The sequence below is a fragment of the Sinocyclocheilus grahami genome, unplaced genomic scaffold, assembly GCF_001515645.1.
Source record: "Sinocyclocheilus grahami isolate Dianchi unplaced genomic scaffold, SAMN03320097.WGS_v1.1 scaffold113.1, whole genome shotgun sequence".
In the NCBI taxonomy this organism is placed as follows: domain Eukaryota; kingdom Metazoa; phylum Chordata; class Actinopteri; order Cypriniformes; family Cyprinidae; genus Sinocyclocheilus; species Sinocyclocheilus grahami.
The window spans coordinates 1268462-1289455 of NW_015505292.1; the positions used below are offsets into that span (position 1 = coordinate 1268462).

At 38.8% G+C, this 20994-nt stretch overlaps 1 protein-coding gene across 1 annotated transcript; it reads left to right on the forward strand.

The window, feature by feature from the left end:
- The first annotated feature begins 163 nt into the window (after positions 1-163).
- Positions 164-20137, forward strand: LOC107589203 (cytoskeleton-associated protein 5-like). The gene is made up of 28 exons (XM_016277568.1): positions 164-265; positions 1719-1805; positions 3339-3532; positions 6378-6584; positions 6694-6865; positions 7035-7167; positions 7637-7740; positions 8190-8303; positions 8385-8489; positions 8594-8683; positions 8776-8940; positions 9048-9176; positions 10212-10364; positions 10456-10554; positions 10655-10765; positions 10867-10959; positions 11049-11234; positions 11736-11830; positions 11921-11978; positions 13062-13187; positions 16818-16957; positions 17830-18004; positions 18149-18262; positions 18402-18530; positions 18784-18978; positions 19209-19341; positions 19649-19746; positions 20042-20137. Exons 2-28 carry the CDS (start codon positions 1749-1751, stop codon positions 20135-20137), a joined length of 3471 nt encoding a protein of 1156 aa, XP_016133054.1. The 5' UTR covers positions 164-265; positions 1719-1748.
- The last annotated feature ends 857 nt before the right edge of the window (positions 20138-20994 follow it).

Genomic DNA, 20994 nt, shown 5'->3' on the forward strand with positions numbered 1-20994 from the left:
AATGACAAGGAGGCAGCTTCCCGCAATACAAAGTCAATGGAGAGCGTTGGATTGTTTTCCCCGCAGGTGGGCGTGGTTTTCAGGTTATGACGCGTGTCGCTCTGTGTCTACAGCCTATAGCAGACGAGGTGGTGGTTTGAATGAAAGCTAGGCGTCTCCTCCTCCTGTCTCCCCGCCCTCGGAGGCGTTTCAAAGCCTGGAGAGTAATGACCAAATATCGGTCCCAGCTGATGAAGCTCGCCCTGTCTTCCCTCTCAGAAAGCAGGTAACTAAAATTGATATATTTACTTGTGATCGGGAGAGCTCGGAGATTATTAGGCGAAAGCCGTTTTAAAATGTTTTCTGCCTCGTTGTAGGTTGCTGCGTTTTATTTGAGGGCCTCAGTTTTAGTGACGGACTGAATAATGTCAAGCCGCTTTTATATCTGTGACAAACAAAAGTGTGAGTCACGTATCAGGTTAGGTGAGATCGCAAGGGTCAGTTTTGACATTTCCAGCGTTGTGTTTGTTGGGGAACTCTGTGAAAATGGCGATATTGTTTGAATCTCGTGATGGTTTAAGCTGTTGCAGGACTGACGTTAACAGACAGTCAGCCAGGGCCGCGTATGTGCTAACGGCTAACCGGTATATTTAAATTGAACCATATTTACACTTCGAAGCTAAACAAACCGTACACGGAAATGGTTTTAGAAAGCTGTAAGGAGTAGATTTGCTGTGTCCTGATTGAAGTAGGAACGTATTTAAACGTGTTATCCTGCAAAAAGCCCTGGCCCGAGCGACAGCAGCTGCGGGTCACTAACGGCTCTGCTGCACCCCGAGAGTGTTCTCGCATGTGATGCGCTACAAACCGCGAGCGCCTTTAAAACCCTCAAACTACTTGATCTATAAATATTTCAGCTGCTAAGTCATTTAATCGTTTGGTATTGCGAAGAACACTCCTTATTTGCTCTTTTCTGTTTGTTTTGGGCGGGCTGAATTGGCGGCGGTTTCTGCACGCATCATTCTTCTACACGTTTCTTGGGCATATATGGTGTTTTCCTCACTTAAAGCCTGGGCTTTTGTGTTTAAGGATGTTCTTTTCGGCTCGGATCGATATGTAATATGAAACTAGCCTCTTCTGGGAGATGCATTAGTGGATGTTGCTCTGCTTTGGCTGCAGATCTGGATGTGTGCATTTAGCGGGGTTAAGTTAGTTTTGTTTTCGATTTTCGTGACACATTCAGAGATAAATGGCAATAACTCCAAAACGACTTGACCTAAAAAAATCGAAACAATGTGACCGCCAAAAGGGCAAAGCTGATCATGTTTCACAGCCTCCCTTTTCATAATTTTCGCTCGATGTAATAAGCACTGCCCCGTGGAGGGAGGGTGTTGCTGTTGTTGTTGAAATGCATGAGGATGATGATCTTGCAAAGTTATTGTGACAAGCTTGTCAAGTTCCCCATGCCATATTAATTACATTTGTTTTTAATACTTTAGATGGTTGAGATGTTTGTTGCATGCATCAGATGAGCTCAAACATGTCTAATTAACATTTAACTCTAAACTTCTGAATTTTGTTATGTGGCGTTTGTTTGTTATGTGTCTTAAACTGTAACCTTTAACGTTACATATTTAGTGGAGAATGCTGTGATGAAGTGTAAAAGTTGGTCTGGTAGACTTGCTTGTTCTGCTTTGTATGCTGTGCGAGCAACCAAAGTTTCCCCTTCTTTTGTTTAGCTGAATAGATAAGACAGACAGAAAATAGCCATGGGGGACGACAGTGAATGGATGAAGTTACCGATGGACCAGAAATGTGAACACAAGGTGAGTGATCCCGGCTACTTTTATATTTTGGCCCATCCAAAATCTCCTGATGGTGTAAGACGACCAGCTTGTGGTTGTAGAGCTAAACCGTCAGCGGATGGCTCACCCTAATTGTTGCCTTTAGAGATGAATGCATGCAAAGCACTGAATTATGGAAATAACACCCCTGTTGTCAGCAATCTCATTTACAAGTGATCAACCACCTTGCTATATGGTTGTCATGTTAAGTCATTTTGCGTCACTTGCACCCAAAAATGAGTTTTGAGTTTTTAAAAAGAAAAAAAACGGTGTCGGTTTTCAATCATATGATGCTTCTTTTTTTTTTTACTCAAAGCCACTGCAAACCTTGGATGCTATAAAATCATTTTTAGACGTTTATTTGATAGAATTTGATTTTAAATGTATTATAATACACGTTGTTCAAAAGTAATGTTGTTAAAATAAGTCTCTTATACTCACCAAGCCTGCATTTGTTCAATAATACAGTAAAACAGTAACATTGTGAAATATTACAATTTAAAATTGTAACTGTTTTCGAATGTTAAAATTGTAAAAGGTTACTTATTCCTGTAATGGTAAAGCTAAAGTTTCAGGAGACATTACTCCAGTCTTCAGTGTCACATGATTCTTCAGAAATCAATCTAATATGCTGATTTGCTGCTCAAGAAGCATTTCTTGTCAATATTGAAAAGTTATGCTTAATATTTTTGTTTTGATATTTTATCAGGATTCTTTGAATAGAAAGTTCAAAGATCAGAATTGATTTGAAATGGAAATCTTTTGTAAAATTAGAAATGTCTTTTACTGTCACTTTGTCATCAATTTAATGTATCCTTGATAAACAAGTGTTAATTATTATTTTATTTTTTTATGTACTAAACCCAAACTTTTTGACATGAATATAATATATAAATGTAGTGATGTTTCCTCTAGAGTTAATTTTTCTAACTAACTAGTTACTGGAGAACTTTACTGAGGTGAATGTCATGTTAGGTGACCGGTTGTTTACATGTGACGTCTTACCACATTTTAAACTGATTGGACGATTGCATGATGGATTTCAGCCAGTTGCGTTGCTTCTTTCAACATACCCTCTGATGTTCATTCATTTTTATTCTTGCTGGAACTTGCAGTAAAGAGGCGGGACAATCAGGGGGAGATGGTAGTGAGCAGTGCTCCTGTTTGAATCATTTAGTTCATTCTGACAGATTCTTAAATTGCGGATTATTTAATTGCTACATCGATTGGTCACACCACATTAAGAGCAGCACAACTTTTGCTTGAGTTTCTTGATAAATTCAGTTTAATATCTGGTACTTTGTTTTATCAACCTGAGTTTTTGCATATACAGCACATTACCACTCAGGAAATAAAGCATTTCATATACATAGTGTCCTTGAGTTCATGTGTCCTGTATTATGAATAATGGTTGTTAAACGTATCAGCTCCTGAAGAAAGTGGGTCACTTTATCAAGTCACAAGCTCATTTATTCGGTTGTTCGTTGTCATGATTGATCTTCTTTTTTCACTTAGATTTGGAAAGCGAGATTAAATGGATACGAGGAAGCGTTGAAGCTCTTCCAGAGGATAAAAGACGAGAAGAGCCCAGAATGGGGCAAATACCTTGGACTTATCAAGAAATTTGTAACGGATTCAAATGCCGTAGCTCAACTCAAAGGGCTGGAGGCAGCACTTGCTTTTATCGAGAATGCACATGTGGCTGGCAAGTAAGTAGATTTATGTATTTATTTATTTTTGTTGTCTCTAAATGTCAAAAAGCATCATAGAAGTAGGAACAGAATTCTTTAGTGCTAGTCATTAGTTTCACAAACCACTGATTTTGTCCTTGGAGGATTAATAGCAGTGTTTGCTTTTTCCCTCAATCCCTGAGCAGCTCTTTGTTTCTGTGACCTGTTTTATATGGAATAATGCTTGACGAGCTTTTTGTTTACAACTGAGTTTTGGAACAAAGCAAAGAAACGTGATCCCTGGTAAAAAGTCTATTTCTGGACTGAGTGAGTCATCAGGCAAAGTAGGTCTTGTTTAGGAACACGGTAGTTTTAACCCATTCAGGAAACATGGAAATATACCTAATTTCCTCGTTTCCATGAAGAACACTGAGATTCCTTAAATTTAAACAAGCTTTTTGAAGAAAAATGCTGATATTTCTGCTGCTATCTGTGACACCAAAATTGTCTTCAAGTTGGTGCTTTAAACGCAGGGCTCTACAGTGTGACTTTTGCGACTGAAAACTACTGTGTGCGACTATGAAAAAAATATTTAGGAGCACCAGTGCGACTGACCCGGTCAGCATATTTGTGTTTGCGCTGAGGGAGCTTCAAAGTTTCTAACGTAGCCTACTTGCGTGTTTCTGCAGCGTTGAGTAATGTATCACAGACGTATCCTCACATTATAACAAACAAAATGTAGACCCAGTGTAAATAAGAGATTAATGTGCAGTGTAAGGAGCTTCGTTGATTATAATGGCGTTTTGTGAGATCGCGATGAACTAAGATGAGTGACCGCTTTTAATGATTAAGGAAGTTTGCAAATGTGAGATTGATTTAATACAACAGTTCATTAAACAAGTGAATATTAAGTGACTTATATTGTCCGACAACAACACAGTTGGCTTATTTTGCTCTATTTCGTCAACTAAAATAGTAAAAAAAAAAAGTAACAGCTGAGCCGCTGCGCATCTCCATTCAAACACAGCGGTGTTTCGTTTACGAATGAACTGCGTTTTTAAAGGGGTCATATGATGCTTTTTTTAAAGATCATTATTTGGTGTAACAGAATATGTTGACATGCTTTAATGTTCAAAAAACACATTATTTTTCAAATACTGTACATTATTGTAGGTCCTCTATGCCCCGCCTCTCTCAAACACTTTGTTTTCTACAAAGTCCCTCCTTCCGACAAGCTCAGTCTGCTCTGATTGGCCAGCTGTCCCAGTGCATTGTGATTGGCCAAAAACCGCAAGCACTCGTCAGAAATGTAATGCCCCTTACCATAATCGCGAGCTTCAGCTTTCAAAATAAATGTAAGGACAGTTAATAATGTCATTAGTTTTACCATCAGTTCAAGCCCGAAAGGGGAACAGAGTCGCGTGACAGACACAGTGATGAAGCTGGTATGTGTTTGCAGTACACAAGCCACGGTTAAGACAGCTGAGTCCACTGTGATGTTACTCTCTCGCTCGCTCGCACACACACACGATGCGCAGAACCCAGCATTTGAACGGTCAATAGCAAATACTTAAACTAATAACAAAACAGTAGCTGATTCAGAAGCGCCAGATTGTCATAGCAAAGTCAGAATTACCTCCTCTCCTAGGTTCACGAAACGGTCGTCCATAAAATGCATTGCTGTTCTGTTGTAAGTCATCTTAAAGATTCCTAAATGCATCTACTTTCGGAAGGCCAAATAAAGTGCTTTTGCTTTCGCCTAGAAACACACAGCATCTCCCTGACATGGCTGTTTCAACACTAACTGTGGTTACTGAAACCACGCCTTTCTTTGTGTGCACATTTGGGTGGCATTATGCAAATATTTCGACATAGTGAGGTAGATATGTGGGGCTGTGTTAGAACGAGCCGTTTTAGGGGGGCGTGGCAGAGTCTTAACTTTGATAAAGAATATCTCTTTGGTTTTGAGACTTTAGTCTTTGCAGCTTCAGGGATCTTATCTATGCACAATCATCTTGTAACACTCGAAAGAGAAAGGAAAACTTGAAATCGCATCATATGACCCCGTTAAACTAATCTAGCGAGTCAACGATTCAATTACCCACTACCCAAAGACAATCACGTACTTCGTTCCTGAATGAAACAGACGTTCAAATGAATCAATTGAATGAATGATTCAGTGATAAAGTCAGTGACTTGCCGCCACCTACTGGCAGTTTGTTTCATTTTTAAAGTACCTTTTCTGTTATTTAAATTATTTAATATTTCTATATTATAAAACATTAAACTCAAAATTAATTTAGTTGCACTCATGCCACCTCTGAGCCTCATTAAACGTCTGAAAATACACCTATAAGCCACTTGTGTGTTATTCTGTGCCAACTCTGTAGTACAAATGTATTTCTTAAATACTGATTTCATTTGATTGGTAAATTATTCTTATTATACTTCTTATTCTACTTGGTTTTTAATCTGTTGTATTAATTAGAAATGTTAAAAAGCTTATAAATATATATTTTTGAATTTGACACAAAAGATTACACTTTTAATAAAGTTAGAAAAATGCCATTACTAAGGTAAAAACTAAATTCCCTGTAAATCACTTTAAGGAGTCAAATATCACCTCGTAATGGGAAGGTTAATTTTTTTTATCAGCATTTTTGATTACTGATTAGAAGGTGCTCCTAAATTTTTGACCGTGCTCCTACATTCTTTTAATTAGGAGCACAAGCGCTCCTAAAAAGAAAAGTAAGCATAGAGCCCTGAAACGGGGAACGTACTTGGCGCAGTATAGAAGAATTTTCTTGATACTGATCGTGTCGATTTGTGGGGCCTAGGATCTATAATGTCTTAATGGGATCTAATGGAAAGTCTTGTCTTGCAGGACAACAGGGGAAGTGGTTTCTGGAGTGGTTGGCAAAGTCTTCAACCAGCCCAAAGCACGAGCCAAGGAGCTGGGGACTGATATCTGCCTCATGTACATAGAGATTGAGAAGGCAGAGGTGGTCCAGGATGAGCTGATCAAAGGACTGGATAACAAGAACCCCAAGATTGTTGTCACTTGCATTGAGACGCTAAGGAAAGCACTTTGGTGAGTAGGCAATTTTTAAACCTGTTAACCATAAGACTGAAGAAAATGCGGTGGTCAAATTGTCACTTACTTGCTGGCATTAAATACTTTTAAATTTTTTCTTTTTCAGTGAATTTGGATCGAAGATCGTTACTCTCAAGTCTGTTGTGAAAGTGTTGCCAAAACAGTTTGAGTCTCGAGAAAAGGCAGTTCGAGACGAGGCCAGACTGCTGGCGGTGGAGATCTATAGATGGATCCGCGATGCTCTGCGAACTCCCCTCCAGAATATCAACTCTGTACAGGTGAGTCTGCTTCTCACCATGAAGTTTTCAAATACATAATGTTTTCATTTTAAAAATATGCATTGAGGTATTCATAAAGATTGGGTCTTTTGAGTTAAGTGGCATTCATCTCTCAATGTTAATGGTCTATACAGGTTGTATTATTACTTATTTGATGCTTTCCTTTCAGTTGAAAGAGTTGGAGGAAGAATGGGTGAAACTGCCAACTGCAGCTCCTAAGCAGACCAGGTTCTTGCGCTCTCAGCAGGACCTCAAGACCAAGTTTGAGCAACAGCAGGCTGATGGAGGAGATGAGGCTGATGGTGAGAATACAGCTTCTGCACCAGTGCAAAAAGAAGACTGTAGTGAAAATTCAGCATTAAATTTGAACTCTCTTATGAAGACAATATTGATAGTTATAATCCTTCAGATTTTTTTTTTTTCTCTCTCAAATCCTGTTTTTATAACCGACTGTCCCTACTACCATTTTGTATGTTATGAAATCAGATCTATTTGTTCAGGTTGTGTGGTGATATCTGGTATATCTACATTGGTTGCCATAGTAATGAATTAGTTGCCAGCACAAAGCAAGGAGACTTTCTTTAACAACTGAGTAGCTGTCAGTGAGGAAAAAGCCATTTTATTGACTTATTGAGGCTTGTAATTTTAAATGTAATAAATTGTGCCAAAAAAAAAATATATATATATATATATATATATATATTAGTTTATTTATTCTTTAAGGATTAATTTTATTTTTTTCTAAGAATTTAACTTAATTTCTAATTGTAGGAGATGACGATGATGAGGCTGAAGCTGCTCAGGTGGATCCTTACGAGCTTTTGGAAGCTGTCGAGATCCTTTCTAAACTTCCTAAAGACTTCTATGAAAAAATTGTAAGTCAAACCAATATAACACTGATCTATTTAAATAATATTGGAATTTGTGTCAATTTGTTTCATTCCTGCATCATTTCACTTTCTCGTCACAGGAAGCGAAAAAATGGCAGGAGAGGAAGGAAGCATTGGAGGCAGTGGAGGCTTTGATTAAGAACCCAAATATATATATATATATATATTCGTTTATTTATTCTTTAAGGATTAATTTTATTTTTTTCTAAGAATTTAACTTAATTTCTAATTGTAGGAGATGACGATGATGAGGCTGAAGCTGCTCAGGTGGATCCTTACGAGCTTTTGGAAGCTGTCGAGATCCTTTCTAAACTTCCTAAAGACTTCTATGAAAAAATTGTAAGTCAAACCAATATAACACTGATCTATTTAAATAATATTGGAATTTGTGTCAATTTGTTTCATTCCTGCATCATTTCACTTTCTCGTCACAGGAAGCGAAAAAATGGCAGGAGAGGAAGGAAGCATTGGAGGCAGTGGAGGCTTTGATTAAGAACCCAAAACTAGAGAGCGGAGACTATGGGGACCTGGTTCGAGCTTTAAAAAAGGTAACGGTCCTAGTGGGATTCTGGGTAATGGGATATCCTCTGCGAGCAAGGTCATTAGAAAATACTCCCTTTTTGTTCTAGGTTATTGGGAAAGATGCCAATGTGATGCTAGTGGCCATGGCAGCCAAATGCTTGGCTGGACTGGCAGCAGGACTGAGGAAAAAGTTTGGGACATATGCAGGTCTTGTAAGTGCTCACTATGACATGAAATGAACTCCACGGAAAAAAGATAAGCAAATTATGATGGTTGTTCAATTTTAGACAGCTATATGATTTTTTTTTTTTTGAAGGTGGTGCCAACCATCTTGGAGAAGTTCAAGGAGAAGAAACCTCAGGTGGTTCTGGCTTTGCAGGAGGCCATTGATGCGGTCTTCCGTACTGTGAGTGTTCGAAATGCATGGTGGCAATTGACAGAAATGATTCAGAATTTTTTTATTTATTAGTAACTTGGAAAATGACAACTGTATCGCAGACAACCTTGCAAAACATCAGTGAGGATGTTCTGTCAGTGATGGACAACAAGAACCCCTCCATCAAGCAACAGGCTTCACTGTTCCTCGCCAGAAGCTTCCGTCACTGTACCCCGAGCACGTTGCCAAAAAGCGTTCTGAAGCCCTTCTGTGCAGCGTTCCTCAAGGTATAGATTCCCCACCAGTCAACGCAGGAAAATGTTTTTTGAAACTTGTCCGTACTGGTGTCTTTGGGTCATGAAATGAATAAGTTGTCCCTCTTCTCTCTGTGTAGCAAGTGAATGATTCTGCTCCGGAGGTCAGAGATGCTGCTTTTGAGGCTTTGGGGATGGCCATGAAGGTGGTAGGGGAGAAAGCAGTCAACCCATTCCTGACTGATGTTGACAAACTCAAGTTGGACAAGGTAAAAATATGTTTAGCTTTGCATTATGACATTTAGGTTGCTGTTTTTAGAGGTACAATATTATTAATATTCTGGTGAATACTGATAATCTGATAACTGACTGAATAAAAATTTCGATGCTATTTTGGTCTAAAATTAAAAACGGTAAAATCTAGGCATCACAACTGTGCAGTATGATTTGCCAAAGTTTCTTTTTAGTTTTTAGTTTTTTGAAGAGTCAGTGATTTACAACATGTAGGCCTAAAAACTGAGGAAATTAACATGCACAAATATCCAATATTGGTCAATAAAATTAATAAATATCTGAGAGATTCATTAAATTTAAAACACTGAGTTTTAGAGTTTGATTTTGTATTATGAGGTGTTCGGTTTTAGATTAGTAATCTCTGATAACTGACTGAATAAAAATTTCGATGCTATTTTGGTCTAAAATTAAAAACGGTAAAATCTAGGCATCACAACTGTGCAGTATGATTTGCCAAAGTTTCTTTTTTGTTTTTTGAAGAGTCAGTGATTTACAACATGTAGGCCTAAAAACTGAGGAAATTAACATGCACAAATATCCAATATTGGTCAATAAAATTAATAAATATCTGAGAGATTCATTAAATTTAAAACACTGAGTTTTAGAGTTTGATTTTGTATTATGAGGTGTTCGGTTTTAGATTAGTAATCTGTATATTTTAAATATTGGTCTTTTTTTGTTTAAATTGTTGGTCTTTTTTATATAATGATGTTTCACTGTAACAGCAAAATAATTCAATGTTAACAGCAAAATGTTTTTAATATCTCAAGAAACTCTATTGCTGAAAGGTCAATAAAACAATCATCCTTTTAAAAATAAATGTTAGATTTTTTTTATATATATGTGTGTGTAAAATGGCATAAAACCAGCTAGGTGAATGATCCACACTTCCTTTGTATTAACTTGCCAGTTTTGCATGCAAATGTGTATCAGGCAGTCAGCGAACAGACTGTGGGTGGAACAAGTGCAAAAGTTCATGACTCTTCCTTTCACGTTTCATGCATAAATAGATAAAAGAATGTGCTGATAAAGTGGAGCTTGTTGGAACGAAAGGAGGAGGCGGTGGAGGAGAGAAGAAAGCGAAACCTGCTGCAAAAGCACCTCCACCTGTTGAAGCTCCTGCCAAACCATCCGGGCCTCCTAAGAAAGCTCCTCTTGCAAAGGTACCACCAGTTCTTATTTTGTTAAATCGGTTATTTTAAAGCAAGACAAATGGTTTTGTACTGATTTGTTTGTCTCGTTCTTTGTGAACAGGCTGCAGGACCTCCCAAGAAGGGCAAACCAGCCTCAGCTCCGAGTGCAAAGTCCAAGAAAGCTCCAGACACAAAGGAAATTGTCGAGACTGAGTTGTCTGTACGTCTCCAATTTTACATTCACACTTTTAATATTTTATTGAACTGAGGACTTCATCATGCAAAATTGTCATGTAATTGTGATTTTATGTGTCAATTAGCCGGAAGTGTGTGAGGAGAAGGCTGCCGCTGTGCTCCCAGCCTCCTGTATGCAGCTGCTGGACAGCTCTAACTGGAAGGAGAGACTTGCTAGCATGGAAGAGTTTCAGAAGGTGACTGGGTTATGTGTCTCTACCTTTTGTGCTGTTTTCAGCTTATTTGTAATGATTTTAACTTGAGGAATATGCTCTAAACTTGAATGTGTTCTGCTCAGGCTGTGGAGCAGATGGACACATCTGAAATGCCATGCCAGGCTTTAGTCAAGATGCTGGCTAAGAAACCTGGATGGAAAGAGACCAACTTTCAGGTAGTCCTCTTTACCATGTAGGGCTGTTCTTAATTCTCAATGTTTGGCGTTCGATCTGGTGCTAGTTTCCAGTGTCTTTCCATTTCCAGGTAATGCAAATGAAGCTCCACATTGTGGGTTTAATCGCACAAAAGGGATCGTTCTCAAAGACGTCCGCATTGGTGGTTTTGGATGGTCTGGTTGATAAGATTGGAGACGTGAAGTGTGGAAGTAATGCTAAAGAGGCTCTCACTGTGATCGGGGTGGCCTGTTCTTTGCCGTGGACTGCTGAACAGGTTAGTGTTTGTGGTGTGGGACTGTTACCACATTTTAGCGGGAAACTAGAAAAATAGTTTCCATTTTGCTAATTTTTTGAAAGGGTTATTTGTGAGATTTATTTTATTATAGTAATAGTAATAATAAAAATAGACATTTTTAATATTGTATCCTTATTAAACATCAAAATAGTTGTAATAAGTGTAGTAAATAATGCTTATTGTTCTACCTTTTTTCTATTATAAATGGTAATTGAAGTGTAAACTTGTTGCTGTTGTATTATAGACATGTTTAATACTTTTATTACTAATACTAATAGTGGTTTATTTTATTAAACATTTATTATGATGATGATGATGTTGATATTAATGTAAAAAAAAATAAAAGTATTATGATTTAAATGATTGCTCTGTGGTTTATTTTATTAAACATTTATTATGATGATGATGATGTTGATAATAATGTAAAAAAAAATAAAAGTATTATGATTTAAATGATTGCTCTTGTTTCTTAATTCGCAGGTTGTCTCGATGGCTTTCGCTCAGAAAAATCCTAAAAACCAAGCAGAGACTTTGAACTGGTTGGCGAATGCCATGAAGGAGTTTGGATTTGCAGGGTGAGCAGTGTGTATACCTGGACTTTTTTTCCTTCGTGCAGTTAATCTTTTCCTCATTTCTAACTCTGAATCTAATTCCCCTTAATCCAGAATAAATGTCAAGGCATTCATCAACAATGTCAAAACTGCTCTGGGTGCCACAAATCCTGTGAGTAATTTTCTGAGTCATGGTTTCAATATACATATCCTTTAAACATGCCTATCCACTTGAAAGTTACAACAGATGTATGGTTAAGATCACTTCCAGAATGAAAACTGTCGTCATTTACTCTCCCTCCAATTGTTCCAAACCTGAATGAGTTTCATTTTCTGTTGAACACAAAAGAAGATATTTAGAAAAATGTTAGAATCCGAAGAGTTGATAAGAACGGTGCCCGTCAACTGTTAGGATACTAACATTTTTCAATATCTTATTATATCATTATTACTAATGATGGTGATTTAAAGGGTTAGTTCACCCAAAAATGAAAATGTTTATCTGCTTACCCCCAGGGCATCCAAGGTGTAGGTGACTTTTGTTTCTTCAGTAGAACACAAATGAAGATTTTTAACTCAAACCGTTGCAGTCTGTCAGTCTTATAATGGAAGTGAATGAGAATCCCTGCTTTGAGAGTAAAAAAAAAAAAACATACACAAACAAAACCAAATTAAACCCTGCGGCTCGTGACGATACATTGATGTGTAAATACACGAAACGGTCGGTCTGTGCAAGAAACTGAACAGTATTTATATAATTTTTTACCTCTGATGCACTGCAATGTCTGAACTGTCCTGAGCGTGTCCTACAGCCAACGCGTCTTCTTGCTTTACGGCGGATCGCAGACTTAAGTGCATTACTGCCACCTATCTCTCAAATGGACCATTGACACTCCTAATTGAGATTGTAGATGGTGTCAATGGTCCATTTGAGAGATGGGTGGCGGTAATGCACTTATAAGTCCGCGATCCGCCGTAAAGCAAGAAGACGCGTCACGCGCTGGCTGTCGAGTACGCACTCAGGACAGTTCAGACATTGCAGTGCATCAGAGGTTAAAAATTATAATAATACCGTTGTTTCTTGCACAGACCGATCATTTCGTCACGAGCCACAGTGTTTAATTTGGTTTTGTTTGTGTATTTTTTTTTGCCTGGAATATTATGACTTATTGAGCTTTGCTTAAACTGCACTGCAAATCCATTTGTCTGATTGTGTGTAATTGTGTATAATGAGCTGTGTTCATGTTAATGTAAGGCTGTGAGGACCTCAGCGATCGCTCTGTTGGGAGTTATGTATCTGTACATGGGCGCTCCCCTGCGCATGTTCTTTGAAGACGAAAAACCAGCCCTACTTTCACAAATTGATGCAGAGTTTGAAAAGGTAAATATGGTCTTTTAAATACACTAATCGAAAGTGGTCATTTCAAAGAGTTGCCTTGATCATCAGTGGGTGTTAGCTTGCATTAAAAGAGTCATATGATGCGATTTTCAATTTTTCCTTTCTCTTTGGAGTGTTACAAGCTCTTGGTGCATCAAGAAGATCTGTAAAGTTGTAAAGACTAAAGTCTCAAATCCAAAGAGATATTCTTTATAAAAGTTAAGAGTCAACCACGCCTACCTAAAACGGCTCGTTCTAACACGCCCCCACATCTACGTCACGATGTGGGAAGATTTGGGCGGCGTTATGCAAATGTTCACGCAAAGAAAGAAGCCGTAACTTTTATTCTCGCTGTAGTAGTGTTGTTGCCGCCGCCATGTCGTGAAGGCGCTGTGTGTTTCGTTGTGAAAGCGAAACTACTTTGGTTGGCCTTCCAAAAGAGGACGATATCCACTTCGTCATACCTGGAGCGGAATACATCAACTTCGCGCTGTCGATCACCGAATTGGCTTTCACTGTGGATGAAGCGGAGTCCAGCCCGGGGTCGTCACATGTGGTTGCCGCAAGCCCGCCAGAAGCTCCTTCATTGAATCCGCCGGCCGTGCACCTAAAACGGCTCGTTCTAACACGCCCCCACATCTACGTCATGATGTGGGAAGATTTGGGCGGCGTTATGCAAATGTTCACGCAAAGAAAGAAGGCGTAACTTTTATTCTCGCTGTAGTATTGTTGTTGCCGGCGCACGCAACACGTAAAAAGACAGTAGAGGTAATTTATAATCCGTAATTATGTCCCCACTGGATGCAACAAATACCTCGTTTATAATGGGTTTTATTGTTTTTGTCTCGTCGCTCCGGCCGGACAGGGCATCACAATATGGTAAGGGGGGTAACATTTCAGTCACACGCTTGAGGTATTCGGCCAATCACAACGCACTGGATAGCTGGCCAATCAGAGCACACCTCGCTTTTCAGACCGATGAGCTTTGTAAAAATGTATGCGTTTCAGAAAGGTGAAACACTAGAAGAAAGAATATAATAATGTACAGTATGTGGAAAATGTGTTTGTTTTTTTTACCTTAAACCGCATAAATGCATTTCATTACACAAAATAATGTTCTTTTTAGCAGCATCATATGACCCCTTTAAAACCTGTTTTATCTACTTAATCATTTGAACCACACCTGCTTATTCATTATTTTTATTTGGTATTAACCCAAATATTCAGATGTGTCCAGCGCATTTTATGGAGGACTGTTACCTGATCCTGATAGAGTAGACTACAATGCTGGCTGTTCACAGACTGTAAGGAAGGTTTTTTTTTTTTAATTTAAAGAATTTGCCACTGACGATTCAAACGTGAGTTTGGCGGCGTTATGCAAATGTTCACGCAAAGAAAGAAGCCGTAACTTTTATTCTCGCTGTAGTATTGTTGTTGCCGGCGCACGCAACACGTAAAAAGACAGTAGAGGTAATTTATAATCCGTAATTATGTCCCCACTGGATGCAACAAATACCTCGTTTATAATGGGTTTTATTGTTTTTGTCTCGTCGCTCCGGCCGGACAGTGCATCACAATATGGTAAGGGGACTGTGGATGAAGCGGAGTCCAGCCCGGGGTCGTCACATGTGGTTGCCGCAAGCCCGCCAGAAGCTCCTTCATTGAATCCGCCGGCCGTGCCATTCTCAAGCCCGCCACCTCTGCTCACTCAAGCCGGCCTCCGCTCACTCAAGGCCGCGGTGTGTGATGCCGTTTCGTTGTGAAAGCGAAACTACTTTGTTTGGCCTTCCAAAAGAGGACACGACTAGAAATCAGTGGTTAAGTTGTATTTACAAAACCGTTTAACCCAAATATTCAGATGTGTCCAGCGCATTTTATGGAGGACTGTTACCTGATCCTGATAGAGTAGACTACAATGCTGGCTGTTCACAGACTGTAAGGAAGGTTTTTTTTTTTTAATTTAAAGAATTTGCCACTGACGATTCAAACGTGAGTTTTTTTGGGCAGTGTAGAGTAGCACTTTGTCATTTCTCCGATCACAAATGCAGACATGGTTTTATGTTTATGCGGCGCGATGCAACACGTAAAAAGACAGTAGAGGTAATTTATAATCCGTAATTATGTCCCCACTGGATGCAACAAATACCTCGTTTATAATGGGTTTTATTGTTTTTGTCTCGTCGCTCCGGCCGGACAGGGCATCACAATATGGTAAGGGGGGTAACATTTCAGTCACACGCTTGAGGTATTCGGCCAATCACAACGCACTGGATAGCTGGCCAATCAGAGCACACCTCGCTTTTCAGACCGATGAGCTTTGTAAAAATGTATGCGTTTCAGAAAGGTGAAACACTAGAAGAAAGAATATAATAATGTACAGTATGTGGAAAATGTGTTTGTTTTTTTTACCTTAAACCGCATAAATGCATTTCATTACACAAAATAATGTTCTTTTTAGCAGCATCATATGACCCCTTTAAAACCTGTTTTATCTACTTAATCATTTGAACCACACCTGCTTATTCATTATTTTTATTTGGTATTGTCAGTCCCTCCCTACCTAGCTTGTCACATACCTAATAGGTTTGTGAGTTTGTGTATATTTTTACTGCTTCACTGTCTGTATTGCTTATGTTTGTCCATTTAGTTATTACACTTTGTTTATCAAAGCAGATTGTTTCATAGTGCACATTATCTTAATTTCACACTACTGATGTATTTGAAACTAGGGCTGAACGATTAATTGCATTTGCGATAATATCGCGATATGAAAATTTTTTATTTTTCAATCGCAGAGGCTGCAATTACACGGTCATGTGACAGGCGAGAGTAAAGGGGTGTGTTCGACTTGAAGATCAGATCGGTGTATGACATCAAAGTACGGCGAGCGAGAGAGGGTGTGTTCGACTTGAAGATCAGATCGGTGTATGACACACAACGATCGGTCTAAGCAGCGCTGCTTCAAGTCGAGCGCGGGCCATCAGCAGAAAAAGAAAACAGTAAACAGCCAAAGGACGTAACTTAGGATGGGAGATGGATCGGTTTGAGAAAGGGAAGAGAAAAGCCATAGATGAAGTCGCACAGACCCAGGCAGGTGCTGCTGTGATTGTAGTTGTTAAAAATGTAATTCATATCAATTCATGCATCACCTAATTTCATCGTAACATAGAGGCCTGACCTACAGAAAAGAACATTTATGTTTAATCTATCTAATAGTGTGTTGGTCATACTATACAATGATTTATAGCTTGTCTTTGTTGAATAATACAGAACATAAAGAGCTTTTAAAAAAAATTGCATATTAAATCGCAATCGCAATATTGGTAAAAAAAAAAATCGCAGATTATTTTCCAAAATCGTTCAGCCCTATTTGAAACCAACTTCCTAAGGCATTTGTGGACTGATTCTCTTTGATATTTTGATTGTAATTTAAATTAAATAACCAATAATATAAATAAAATAAACTAAATAAAAGAAAAAAGTCAAACTAAAAACAAATGTAAACAAAAGGACATCTATTGAACTACAAAACGATAACTTTAATAGACCACTGGTGCTAATGTATTTTTGTGTTTCCCCCTGTTAAGTCAGTTTTCAGCTTGTCACTTTTTTTTGTTTTTGTTTTTCATAAAGATGCAGGGTCAGTCTCCTCCTGCCCCCATACGTGGCTCCAAAAAAGCAGGAGCGGATGAGGAGGGAGATGCAGCTGAAGAAGAGGAGGTGGACAGCGGAGCCGGAGACAGCATGGACCTGCTGCCCAGAACTGATATCAGGTCTGTGAGTAGGGGTGTGCCATATTATACAGTCCACGATGATACCGGTATAAATTTTTACATGATAAAAAGTAGTGTCATATCGCGATATCAATGATATAGCGACGCGATGACGTATGGCGGATATACATTCCCTAGCGTGCACAACAACAACGCCACAAACCCAATAGGTGTGTTCGACTTGAAGCAGATGCCACAAACCCAATAGGTGTGTTCGACTTGAAGCAGCGCTGCGCAGACTGATCGGTGTATAAAATCAAAGTATCGCGAGAGCGGTTCTACAGCATATTTGAGCACACACTCTTAACTTAAAAAATAGGCGAGGCGCATATCTTTAGCGAAGCGGCGCGGAGAGTGAACACTGGTGTAAACACAAGCATTGACTAGAGTGGCCGCATCTGAGACGTAACGCATCGCAGACGAGTGCAGTGTAAATAAGGGGTAAGTCATTTTCACGGTATTTTGACGTCATACACCGATCGGTCTGCTTCAAGTCGAACACAAAGCTGCTGCTGCTGCCACCTTATGACAATAGATTTACACTTCAAATTAGGTAGTCTGTTATCGATGACAGTAGCTCATTGGAAAAGGCCTTCATTTTGTTTGCACTAATGAATGCTGCTGCCTGCCAGCTGCAATCACCAATAAAACGTTGTTCCATGTTTTTTTTTTTATATATATCGTCATAAATATTATCGCAAATATTCTTGAAATATCGTGATATAATTGAGGCTTTATCGCCCACTCCTATCTGTGAGAGTGTGGCAGTGCTTCACAAAACGTTTTCTTTTCAAATGTTACGTTCATCAGGCAGTTTTGGGATCCCAGTGCGAACAAACCGTTCAAATTAAGAGTCCGATTCTTGTTCACAGTGATAAAATCACATTGGACATGGTGTCAAAGATCAGCGACAAGAACTGGAAGATCAGGAAGGAGGGGCTTGATGAGGTGGCAGCCGTCATTTCTGAGGCCAAATTCATCCAGGCTAACATCGGCGAGCTGCCAATGGCATTGAAGGGCCGTCTCAGTGATTCCAACAAACTACTGGTAATTCAAATTATTTCAACTAAACCAGATTTAAACATTTTATTTCTGACATTAGATAGTTTGTGCTCTCTATTGCCATTCAGGCATTTCAGTTGTAGCATTCAATTAAAGGCATGGTTGTAATCATATAACATGTGTGTGTAGGTCCAGCAGGCTCTCAATATTCTGCAGCAGATAGCTACTGCCATGGGCCCGTCTCTCAAGCAGCATGTCAAGAACATGGGAATTCCAGTCATTACGTTTCTTGGTGACAGCAAGGTATGAAACACTTAAGAGTCTGTTTGTTACACTTGTGGTGTGGCATCACGTGCACTTGTGCTGCTTGTCTGGCTCTTCAGGTAACCTACAGCTAGAGAGAGTGAATTGTTTCTAATTTTCTTGAAATTTGACTTTTCAGGCTAACGTCCGTGCTGCAGCCTTGTCAACACTGAACGCATGGGTGGAGCAGACTGGAATGAAGGAGTGGCTTGAAGGAGAGGACCTATCAGAGGAACTCAAAAAGGAAAACCCCTTCCTCAGACAGGAGGTACAGCATTCATGGTTTACCCTGTAATGCCTGGTATATGAAACGAGTCAGTCTAATTTTATGAAATGGAAGAATTTATTGAACCTTTAGGCAAATTATTAAAAAGGAAAATAAAATGGCATCATGAGAAAATATGGAGCTCATGCTTATGGAAAAAAACCTGGCGGAAACAATTTTTTAAAAACAAAAATAACCTTAAATTAATTTTACTTGATCAATGATCACAAGCTAAAATGCTGTTAAAATTCTGTAGCTGCTGGGCTGGCTTGCTGAGAAGCTGCCCACCCTGCGTACAGTGCCTACAGACCTCATGCTGTGCGTGCCTCACCTGTACACCTGCCTGGAGGACCGCAGCGGAGACGTGCGCAAAAAAGCTCAGGATGCACTTCCCTCTTTCATGATGCACCTGGGCTATGAGAAGATGATCAAGGCTGCTGGCAAACTGAAGGTAAGAGGGAAAAGTATGTTCAATTCTCTGAATATAATTGTAAAAAAAGCATTTCTTTAAGCATTTATACGTGTCTTTACTTTCCTTTTCGATCACTAATGCATCCTGAAAAAAGTATGATTTTCATTCAATGTTATCGTAGATGGTTAATAAGACCAAAACGCATGGATCAACTTTTGACCATAGAAAAGCAGTCATGCAACATCAGTCTCCCTCTTGTCTTTCTGCAGCCGGCGTCAAAGGACCAGGTGGTTGGCATGCTGGAGAAGGCCAGGGCCGTGATGCCAGCCAAGCCTGCAGTTCCTGTCAAAGCTGCAGCTTCCAAACCCGCCTCCAGTGCCCCTGCTGCCAAACCAGCCTCAGGTTCATGCACTTTCCCTTTAACCACAGCTAACATGACCACTACTTCCTGGCTGGTTTATTGAACACATTTATATTTGCATGGTTGTTAATGTGAACATATGCACTCCATAAATTTACCCTTTTTTGCAGTTATTGATTTTATTTTTTTTGGGAGGGGGGGTAATTATGTGTCTCTTTCAGAAAAATACAAAAGGGCTTTTTTCTTTATCTATTTATTTATTGGTTTAAGGAAAATGTAAATTAAAAACTCTGATTTGAGATCTTTTAAAGATGCTGGACTCAACTTGAAAGTCTTTTTATTTTACAGCTCCAGCCAGGAACCAAAGTCCCAGTGAAGATTTTAGTGAACCAGAACCCAAACCAGACACTAAGAAAGCTAAACCAGCAGGTCCTGCGGCTAAAAAGGTGTGGCACATTTCAGTGTTTCTGCTTTGCCTGGTTTGTTAGGGAGTTGCTGCTCATGAGAGATTTAAAACCTTTTCCCAAATTGTGATCTGAAACATCAGTTCCATAATACACAAGGGACTGTTCATGGGAAGACGATGACTGTTCTTTTGCAGTTCCAAAATAAGAAGCCTCAATTGAATGTGAATTTAGATTTTGGCCGACTTTCTAAAAGTATGAAGAGTCCGAGGATGAATTGGGTTCCGCATTTGTTTTAAATGAGTGTTGCTCTCTAAAGTGTAATTTTGTGCACTAGAGAGAGAGCATGGAGCTCAAGGTGAAGGGAGAGAAAGATAATGCTAAACAAAACAGGCTCTCGAGAGGGACGCCTAACAGCGAGATGGTGTATTAGAATCTGGTATGAGGTGGCGCGTTTGGTGTGGAAGCACTGCATGTAATGTAAACTGATTCACAACATTTCTGTAATCCCATTTTCCTTATTTAGCTGTAATGGTCCAATCCAAGTTTGGTAGTCAGTGGAAATTATTACAATTATTGTAATGAGAAACGATTATAAACCTGTTGTAGTGTTGTCACGGTACCAAAATTTCAGTATTCGGTACCAATACCAGTGAAAATCCACTGTTCTCGGTACCAATTTCGGTACCAAAGCAAAACACAAAAACATGCTAATTGAACAACATTTTTTATTAATAACGTTAAACAAAAATTAAATACAAAACCAATGCCATTCTTTATACTTCAAGGGGATGAGTGTCGGCTGTACAGTTCGCAATACTATTACAATATAGATTAATGTACATAAATCCATATTGTAAAAGTATTGTGTATAGTATAGCTCTACAAAAATGTGGGGTTTGAGTTTTTGTTTTTTCTGCAAACATGGATTACATTAAAAGTAACGGTAAAGAATTTCACCGTTACAAAAAAATCCAATGCTGTAATTTTTTGCTTTATATTCAGAGCAGGGTTATTGTTGACTAAAAATCATTACTGAAACATTTCTCTTTTTAATTTAAGTTGAAGTACTAAAATAACTAAAGCTAGATATTAAAAACAAAAATATTAATAATTACAAACTAAAACTAGATACTAAAACAGTTACTGAAATAGAAACAAAACTTAATCTAATTCAAAATATTAACAAAACTATAATAGTTTATCAATGATACTAAAATGACACTGCATCAACGAATTTTGAAAAAAAAAAAAACGTAAAAACGCAGTACAACTTTGTTTTTTTTTTTA

Excerpts from the sequence above, each read along its gene's own strand:
- LOC107589203 (XM_016277568.1), top strand. The coding sequence starts at position 1,749 with ATGGGGGACGACAGTGAATGGATGAAGTTACCGATGGACCAGAAATGT. Across the intron at positions 8,684-8,775 it reads TTGATGCGGTCTTCCGTACT|ACAACCTTGCAAAACATCAG; the intron begins GTGAGTGTTCGA and ends ACTGTATCGCAG. Across the intron at positions 13,188-16,817 it reads TTGATGCAGAGTTTGAAAAG|ATGCAGGGTCAGTCTCCTCC; the intron begins GTAAATATGGTC and ends TTTTTCATAAAG.